Source organism: Diadema setosum, chromosome 9, assembly GCF_964275005.1.
Source record: "Diadema setosum chromosome 9, eeDiaSeto1, whole genome shotgun sequence".
Lineage (NCBI taxonomy): Eukaryota > Metazoa > Echinodermata > Echinoidea > Diadematoida > Diadematidae > Diadema > Diadema setosum.
In genome coordinates, this window is record NC_092693.1 from 39,116,573 (window position 1) to 39,127,315 (window position 10,743).

General features: G+C 36.6%; 1 protein-coding gene across 1 annotated transcript in view; it reads right to left on the minus strand.

The window, feature by feature from the left end:
• LOC140233388 (protein VAC14 homolog) overlaps positions 1–6,821 on the minus strand; it is a 33,059-nt gene extending 26,238 nt beyond the window's left edge. Inside the window, exon 1 of the mRNA XM_072313494.1 lies at positions 6,705–6,821. Coding sequence (XP_072169595.1) covers positions 6,705–6,811 — 107 coding nt within the window. The 5' untranslated portion in view covers positions 6,812–6,821. The remainder of the gene's footprint in view (positions 1–6,704) is intronic.
• Between the last annotated feature and the right edge of the window lie 3,922 nt (positions 6,822–10,743).

The window sequence follows — 10,743 nt, forward strand, 5'->3', positions numbered from 1 at the left end:
TAGTTTAAATATTACGTACAATGTTTAAAATGGTTAATTTGGGCTTACATCATTCATTTTTACATCAAGTCACAAGGTAAATAATTAAACAGGTGATATTCATTAATTCATACACAACTAAAATTATTAGTTATATTTTACCAGATATGTTACCAAAGGCGATTCGATGTTTTTCAATACTTATTTCCCAGGAAAGCCATTCATATTTGTTTCCTGTGCAAATTCCAGATCGGATCGTTCCCTTTGCATGATTTGTGGGATTCGAAACTTTATTTGTAAGCGAAATTTGTTAGAAATACATTTCAGCAAAAAACATATTTCAACCTACCACACAGAAATAATTTCTACCAATTAGCAAGGGATGACAATATCTTTAGGGGGGACAGATGTCTTTTCCTGAACAGAAATTGGATCAAAACAATAAATTTAATTCCAAGTTAGGAGTCCATTACAACATGTAAATTTGCGGTGATCAAAAATCATATTATATATGATGCTCTATTTCAATTCATGAATGGCCATCATTTAGAATGTTCCACTTTTTGTTTCGTATTTGACCGGTTTTGAAGTTACCGAAAACACATCTTTGAATGTATTACTTTGTGGTTGATTTTTCGGTTTTACTCGTATGAAATTGAACACTTAATCTGAGAATGGCCCACATGTGAGTTCAGACTTCAGTGTTGAGCCTAATTGACCCACCTTTCAGAATACAATTGATAGTGATTATTTGATCAAATGTGACTTTGTACATTAAAATCAACAAAAAGTTATCATATCAGATTTTTGAAGAAAGGTCAAAATTTCACAGAGGAATTTCATAAATCTTACCTTAAAGGGATGGTACAGTATTGGTGGAGATGAAAATTGCGCTTTTAAATTTTTGCGAAATACCAAGAAAACACTATATATACAAGTAGTACAGAGCATACCATTTTAAGAGGAATTCAAAGTTTATTTGATGAAAATCGGGTTTGGAATGACTGAAACATCCAAAAACAAAGTAAAACAAAACGATCATAATAAAGTGTGGGTCCCACACTTCATTAGAATTGCTCTTTTTTGGATATCTCAGCCATTTCAAAACCAATTTTCATCAAATAAACATTCAATTCCTCATAGAATGACATGCTCTTTCATATTTCATAAGAGGTTTCTCATTATCTCACCAAAAAATTAGAAACCTGAAATTAGGTCTCAACCGAAACTATACGATCCCTTTTCAAGGTAGATACATAATTCCTAACCAACACCATTTTAGTTACCGTAATGATTGAAATCAAAACAAGTCAAGCAGGAATGCTAGTTTAGAATACCTGAGAGTGAGATGAATCTCCACTATTACTGACATCACAAACTTAAGCCAGTCCACTATTTGTTTTATAAAATGGTTAGTGTAAACTATTCTTTATATGTCTTCATGGTTAGATACTAGCCACCTACATGTAAAACTTGCTCAAAAGCCAAGACGTCTGGAAAAATGTTTGAAACACACTGAACACAAACTTAGAAACTGTTTACAGTAAATAAGTGATTGAGCAGGCGCTTTAATTGAACTATTCAAGTGTGTAATGCTAGAGTACCCAAAGGTATGCAATTGTGATGTCACTAAGCTAGATTACCAGCAAGCCACAATCATACATTTGAGCAATGATATCGCTAAGCAGTCTTTTATTACCAGACATTGGTTTAAAAAAAAAAAAAAAAAAAAAAAAAAAATCTGGACATGTCGTTCAGCTAAATGAAAGATTGGTCATGTGATTGCTTGCAACTAATCATGTGGTTAGGATCCATTGAACCATTTAAACCATGCATGATTAATGCCTCATAAAAAGTAGAGATCTTCAAGGTCTTTAATGGCAAAGTAGCAGAGCTACTACTCTAGGTAGCAGTTGTGGAAGCAGGGTGTGGGAAGTGATGGTAATCAGCCAGTATGTGTGTGTGCATTAATGAGTGACATGTTTTTCTGCTAGTTCTTCTGCTATGCCAGGAAATGTTTCCATACACACACGCCCTTTCAAATATATCCTACCAAACCCACATTTGTTCTTGTGTCTGCACAGGCGTGACATCTCTTTCAGTCTTTTGTTGAAATCAAAAGCAATTGTTTGTGCAGGGCAGGCAAAATTTTTAAGAACTAGAGAAGCACTCTGAGAGCGCAGACCTCCGCCAAGCATGCAGCTCATTTCCACCACTGATCTTGTTCTTCCATAGAGATATCAGTGATTTCCACCCATAAGTACTTGGGTCAATCCACGTCAAATCATCCAATTTTCAGAAAAGTTGTCACCCGACCCCCTCCGATTTTCTTTAAAATCGCACCAAATGTTCCCCAAAGTGTCTGACGGAAAATCCCAAAATATTTTGCCCCAAGGTCAATTGGTTGCTAAGATACAGCCTCACATAGCAGCCGGTGCGCATTCCAAAATATTAGTTAAAAGAAACTTAGGCATTTTTGAATGACTGTTTTAGCATGGATATTAATGCAAAAATGTTCATTATCTGGAAATTGAGAGAACTTTATAGTCTTTGCAAGAAAAACTTACTGTGATGCGAAATTGACTTTTCGTTAACGTGCACGAGGTCACCGAAAATTGTGTTAAATGTTAATTTTGAAAATTTTAATGCATATTTAGAGGCTAATATCTTCCACATTTCATCACCTTAGGTTCTAAAATATTATGCTGTTGAAGGCTTTGACTTGCTCAGTAATTTTGAAAAAAATCAGCGCATTCATGCGCACCGTTTTTACGGAGAGCGCCCTCAAAGTTGACAAAAATGAAAAATGTGCCAAATTCAAGGTCACAGATCACCCTTCGTCCCACCTAGGAATGGCATCAATTTTTGTGTATTGATAGACATTTACCTATATTATCTTGGGTTACCAAAGAAATTTTGCTACCGAAATGTTCAATGGCAAATTTACCCCACCGAAAATGGTCGTAAACGGCCAAATTTCCATGTAATATCACATATTGGGTTTAGAGGACATTTCAAATGTCCACACTTTCAAGATGAAAAGCACTAGCCCTGTGATATTTGCAGTAGGCATAGTCTGTTATACATATTTCAGTAATATATACCACAAAACACTTTTATTACTTAATGATGACCTTGAAATTTAATCCAAAATTTGATGAAAACAATAAATTGCTCCATTTTCCTCATTGCACTGCATATAAATACGTGTTTTGAAAGACATTTCACAGAGCAATATTTCAAGAATTATGAAAGCTGAAAGCCTACCTTATTAAGGTTCCAAAGTATTTGTGCTCTTCTTTCAGATTTAGTATCAATTTGATCATGAATGTTTTACCCTTGACCTTGAAGCCCTTCTAAAAATAGCTGTAAATTTGTTAACTACAAATTACACACACGACAGGTGTATTATGGCATGATAAATTTCACAAACACAAAAGCTTTTTATGGTGTAAATGTATATACTGGAATTAATCTACACTCATGCTTGCAAGATATGTTACAATTAATAACTTTGTTCTGACAATGACCCTCTATTTATGACCTTCAAAATCATGAGAAATGCCTATTCCTCTCCATAAAGACCTGTATTATGTACTGAATAGTTGATAATTGGACGTTGCGCCCAACATAATATAGATTCTTATTCTAGCCTGTGAAACGCACATTAAAAGGACTGAGAGGGGGATTTGTTCTGTACCTTATGAAAACTTCCAAAATCATTTCAATTCTTATGTATTTTCTTGTTTTTGGAATTTCTTATGTATTTCTTTGTTTTTCATTTTCTAAAGCATAACTGTGTTTTCTTTTATTGGAAATTGTCACGGGCCACTTTTCTACCATAACCAGAATAAAATTAGTCAATCAAAGTGATAGATTGTAAAAATGGTCAAGTTTTTATGAGTTTCCAAACAAAGCACTGTTTTCCATAGGAAATGCACACAAAATCACAAAACATTACTGTCCCCTTTTTTGATTGAAATTGAGGGTCATTGTCAGAACAAAGTTATTAATTGTAACATATCTTGCAAGCATGAGTGTAGATTAATTCCAGTATATACATTTACACCATAAAAAGCTTTTGTGTTTGTGAAAGAATCACAAGTATAATCATGCCATAATACACCTGTCTTGTGTGTAATTTGTAGTTAACAAATTTACAGCTATTTTTAGAAGGGCTTCAAGGTCAAGGGTAAAACATTCATGATCAAATTGACACTATTAAAATCTGAAAGAAGAGCACAAATACTTTAGAACCTTAATAAGGTAGGCTTTCAGCTTTCATAATTCTTGAAATATTGCTCTGTGAAATATCTTTCAAAACACGTATTTATATGCAGTGCAATGAGGAAAATGGAGCAATTTATTGTTTTCATCAAATTTTGGATTAAATTTCAAGGTCATTATTAAGTAATAAAAGTGTTTTGTGGTATATATTACTGAAATATGCATAACAGACTATGCCTACTGCAAATATCATATATATGACCTTGTGCACGTTAACGAAAAGTCAATTTCGCGTCACAGTAAGTTTTTCTTGCAAAGACTATAAAGTTCTCTCAATTTCCAGATAATGAACATTTTTGCATTAATATCCATGCTAAAACAGTCAATCAAAAATGCCTAATTTTCTTTTAACTAATATTTTGGAATGCGCACCGGTTGCTATGTGAGGCTGTATCTTAGCAACCAATTGACCTTGGGGCAAAATATTGTGGGATTTTCCGTCAGACACTTTGGGGAACATCTGGTGCGATTTTTAAGAAAATCGGAGGGAGTCGGGTGACAAGCACTGGATGATTTGACATGGATTGACCCACTTATAGCATTGCGTGCTGAAAGTCGCCCGATTTCCCAATATAGAAGCCTTTGTTACGTCATAAACCCTCAGTTGCACGGCGCGCCTCGCCCTAGCAGAAACTTGAGCATCCACTTTAGTGCGCACATGCAAACCTCAAATACGCGCAGCCTGAACTCCCAAGTTCATTGACCCTACCTGCAAATATCAAAAATCCTTCATAAATTCCCCCAAAATTCTCGGATCACTACATGGTACCAAAAGTTAATCGTTTGTTACTTGTGTCATACTCAACCTTTCCTGCAAGTTTCATCCAAATCCGTTCACTACTTTTTTAGTTATTTTGCACACGGACAAACAAACAAACGAACGAACACACAAACCAACGGTAACGAAAACATAACCTCCTCCCTTGGCGGAGGTAACGAGCAAGAGCTATGCTATTATACTTATGCATAATGGATTTAAGCAACTACAGGTACTTGAGCTTGATCTTTTGCTTGACAAGCTTGTGCTTGTGCTTGAAGCAATTGCTACCTTTATGTCTACGACCCAATATCTTGCCAGCCAAAGAAAAGGAACCTTCTTGGATTAAATTATTTGGAAGTTGGTTTCTAGGAGCATACCTATAACTTCACTCTCCGCAGGCTTTGGGCTAGACACAGGGGTGTATCCAGGATTTTTTCGGGGGGGGGGGGGGGGGGGGTCGTAATCACAATTTTTGGACCTTTACCTTTGCGAGGAAGCAGAGCGACCGAGCGGGGGGAGGGTGTGGGAGGGGGGTGTCCCCCTCCCGAGGTAGGGAGTTTTTCAATTTGGTGCATACAAAAGTGACTTTTTCAGCATGTACTTAAAAAAAACCTCATTTACGTTAAAATTGGTGATAAAACCTGTGTTGGTCACTTACAAGTTCGTTAATTGGTAAGTTGAAAACTGCATTAAGTGCATAAAAAAAAAGAGTCTTTTTTTTTAACATTATCGCTCTCCTGGGGATCCGTGAAGCCAGACGCAGTCTCCGTGGAACATTCCCCAATGACCCAGACCGATCTTTCGGTCAAGCTTTGAGCCTATGTTAGAAATTGTACTATTTTCTAGTGATGTTAGAAATAGAGTTTTCCATTAACACTGTTTCGTAGAATTAAGAATTTTTGATCTAATGTTAAAGGGACTGTACAGTACTGGTTGAGGTGGGGGAAGATTCATATTTTGAACATTCCTAAGTGAGATAATGAAAAGCCTCTTATGACGTATGAAAGAGCATGTAATTTTAAGAAGGATTCAACGTTTATTTGATGAAAATTGGTTTTCATATGGCTGAGATATCCAAAAAAGTGCTAATAATAAAAGGCGACATGCCACAATTGCACATTATTAGGATCTCATTGTTTCACCTTGTTTTTGGATATCTCAGCCATTTCAAAACCGATTTTCATCGAATAAACTTTTGATACCGAACAGCATGCTCTTTGACATCTCATAGAGCAGAGTGGTTTCTGAATATCTCGCAAAACGTTAAAAGCTAACCCTCACCTCGACCAGAACTGTACACACCCTTGTATATGAAAAACAACATGACATACTGTATAGGAGGGGATTCTTCTATACCTGCTAAACGTTGTTAAATCTAGTAACAATCGAAACATTAATATTTGATCACGAGTTTATTGTCTCGCCCACTCAATTCGCTAGACACAAAAGGTCAAGGAACACGTAGAGACGTACAGTACACAGGCACATCAGTCACCCATTCTGCATTGCGACTTCAACGGTACGCGACAACAAGCGTACGGGGGAGTTACCGCGACATCACGACAGTACACGCCCTCGTGCCACCTGAGGTCACACCTCCACTCTCGCTCGCCTGACCGAAGTGAAGAAAACAACCTTAATCAGTCCTAGAATATGAATACTTAAGAGATAAACTGACCTTTCTATTTCTAGTGCAGCTCCTTTTCTTTTCTCATACATCTTGTCACTAAGAGCCCTCGCGATGGTTTGCGGAAGGGGTCCATAATCAGGTTGGTTGTTCGACATGATGGGAGTTGAAATCGTTCCGACTGCTGCTGCTCGCTCGTCGGTCGGTCTAGCTAGCTAGCCAGCTTAGCTAGGTTGAATCACAGCGATTTTGCACAAGCTGACAGAGCATGCAGAACCTACTGGCATGCAGCTAGCTTCCTTTATCTAATCCGCTGCTCGAAACAAGCTGCAGCTTTGTTATTCCTGTAATGTTAGCTGTGGTGAGAGCACAGGGGGCGTCGGTGCCGTAAACTTGCCTGGAGATATTGTGTGGTTAGAGCCAAAGATTGCTCCTTGGTTACACTTATAGCAAAGATCGTAGGCTCTGAAAGCTAGCTTCAATCAATGTGGTACGTAGTTGCATGGACCTACATGGTACACCTGTAGTAGCAATATTGGTCTGATTGATCGACCGTCGTACCCGTTTCAGTCATAGCGCCAGCTGCTGCCACTAGCACTTTGCAGTTACAACTTACAATGGATCATAAAAGCAAGCCTGCAATAGTTATTTTTCAGTACATCTATCAGAAAAGTTTGAGGAATATAAACACACATGAGAAATATGTATTATATATTATATACTCCCTTTTAGTTGTATACTGACATTATATGCATGGGCATATCATACTGACATACTCCCCTGCTATCTGTAACACATAAAGCGCTCGTCCGTAACAGCTACAGGAAAGTGAAAATACAGGGGCGGATTCAAGGGAAGCGCCTTTACAAAATTAAAGGAGGGGCGCACAACCCCCCCCCCCATTTTCTTTTTATTTCTTTTGTTTTAACAAAAAATAAGAGGGGCGCGCCAAAGATATTTTTCTCCTCCCCACCACTGGGGAAAATCCTAACATTCGATCCTTATTATTGTCCATTTGACGGGCTTCACAAAATTTCAGTCTTCTCATCCGGCGATGGTGGCAACAAAGAAACTCTAAAAATCCATAACTCAAAGAACGGATTGTCCGATTCATAACCCTCAAGGTTTTCTGACATGTTAGTGTTCTGCAACGATTACATTCCCCTAATCCTAGACGATTCAAACCTCAAAATATTGTACACAAACAACTTGCTGATTGTAATGAGAGCATAAACAGAGGTAATCCTCATGTGATACCATTGTATACAGGGGATAAAACTCTTGACTTTGAACTGATAGGTCCCCGTGACATTGAGTCCTGCTTAGAATATAATGCCCTTTTTTTGACGTTTCTATAGGCCTATATAAGAGTTAAACATGAAGTCGACCTATAACTTTAGAAGAAATAGAAAAAAACAACAACAAAGCACTGCGCACTAAAATGTTGTGGAGTTTAACTCACGAAGTCATGAGATATTGGTCTAGACCTCTAGTTTGTGTGTGTGTGTGTGTGTGTGTGTGTGTGTGATTTTTTTTCACCATTCAAATTTACATCATGCTTATATCATATCTCGATCCTCCACCAAGGCACTTTTGTTCTTAATTACACTGAAAAACAAAAACAAATGACAAAGTTTGTTGGCAGAGTATTTCATTACAGGCCTACATTAATTGTGAATACGGAAGAAACTACCACAGATATGATTTACATTTATGAAAATCGCCCTGCAAATCGCTTAAGTCGTCAGCTCAGTCAAGGCTGACGACATAGACATCGCCCACCGAATCGGGAAACCGAAGGAAGGAGATCGACGACCTCGGCCTATCATCATCAGATTTAACAACCGCCGCGCTAGTAATGCCGTGTATGATGAAAAAAGGAAACTCAAGGACTTCACCATCAAGGACCTCGGATTCCAGGGCAGAGATCGGATCTACATCAACGAGAATCTTCTTCTTCTTAGGGTTACGCCCACGTCCTTCACACTTTAAGATTATTGTAGGCTTGTGCATTGTGTGCAGGACAGATATAATGCTCTGATCAGCAGTATTCGCGAGTTGCTGGGAGATTGAAGTCAACAAGGCCAGGAGGAGTGCAGGCTACAAATTCCTATGGACATTGATACGGGAGAATCTATGTGAAGAAGAATGAGACGGCCTTCCCGATCATCATTCATGGAAAGGAAGACATGCGTAAGATTAAGTAAACCCTTTCTCTCTAATATCTTAAATCGCTAAATGTATTTGATACGGACGATGTTGAACTTGAAAGGAATGATTCTTTTCTGCAAAACACAAATGATAATTTTGATATAAATGTCAGCTCATTTCGATTATTTCCCAACAATGTTGTAATTTTACCATTGAAGAACTTATCGAGAAGTCATTATCTATTTTGCATGTAAATATACGATCACTATACAAGAACTTTGATTCTTTACAGGAATTTTTATTGTACGAAGAAAGTTTTAAAAATAAGTTTAAATTAATTGGATTATCTGAGATTTGAAACGTTATAGATATTGACCATTTCAAAATATACCTGGCTATAACTTAGAGATACAGTGCAGAGCAAAACAGAGAGGTGGTGGTGTGGAAGCATACTATTCCTTCTTGAATTATTCACGAATTGCTCTTGTCAATGCAGAATCTATTTGGCTTAAGTTGAATTTATGAATAAAAGTATTGTCATTGGAGTGGCGTACAGAAAACCTGGAACGAATTTTGAAGAATTTAAACATGAACTCGAGTTTGTTTTACAAAACCTGAATCTTGACAAGAAGCTAGCGATTATAATGGGAGATTTTAATGTTGATCTTACGAATAATGAAGACAAGAGTAGTGAGTTAATACGTCTTACAGAGTCATACGGCTTAGACCAGTTGATAAAAACAGCAACAAGAATTACTGATACAACCTCAACGCTAATTGACCATAAAATTTCGTCGTGTTGTATTCAGTCAGGATGTATTGAAGCTGGTATAACAGACCACCTTCCAGTTTATGCTTTGTTTGACAATTTTGAGTTTAAACCCACTAAAAAGGTGATGAGACGTCTATGAAATTTCCGGAATTATTCAAAGGATTCTTTTTGTGATGATTTATCAACTGTGCAATGGAAAGCAATTTATGAATGTACTGATTCTGATGAAGCTTATGAATTATCTTATTCTATATTTCTGGAGGTCTGCAATAAACATGCACCAGTTCAACAGATATCTTTTAATTCAAAGAAAAGGTCAAATCCATGGATAACAAAGTCTATTAAAAATCCATACGAAAAAAAAAAACATGTTTTATATTAAAAAAAAAATCAAGTCTGGGTTTGATGCAGCACATGTTGACAAATTTAAAAAATATAGAAACACTTTGACTTCAGTTAATTAGAACAGCTAAAAAACTCCACTATGGAAAATTATTTCAAAAAGAAAAAAACGGTAAAAAAACAAACAAACAAAAAACACCCTGGAACCTTATAAATGCACTTTTGAAAAAGACACCTTCGCAAAATAACACAAGAATTGATGAATTAGTCAGGAAAGAAAATGATGGGTCAGATGTAAAAGTTACTTCATCGACAGATATAGCAAGCACTTTCAACGATTTTTTTGTAAACGTAGGTGAAAATTTAGCAAGTAAAGTTCAGATTGATAATGACAACTTTGCAAATTATCTCGGTCCGCATCAACAAGAAACGTTCTTTTTCTTGCCAGTTGTAAGTTCAGATGTAAATGAAATGATTTGTACTCTTGATCAGTCTAAAGCAAGCGGGTATGATGACTTACCTGCTAGAATGTTAGTGGATGCAAAGGAATTCGTCAGTGAACCTTTAGCATTTATTCTAAATTTATCATTTTCGAGAGGTATTTTTCCGAGTTTAAGCTCAAAATAGCTATAGGGTATATAGTGCCAATTTTTAAGAAAGGAGATAAAAGTAATCCAGGTAATTATAGACCAATTTCGATTTTACCGATAATAAGTAAGTTATTTGAAAAGTTAATCAATAAACGTGTTGTAGATTTTTTGAAAAAATATGAAATTTTATATAAACATCAATATGGATTCAGGCATGGATATATACAGTACCAAA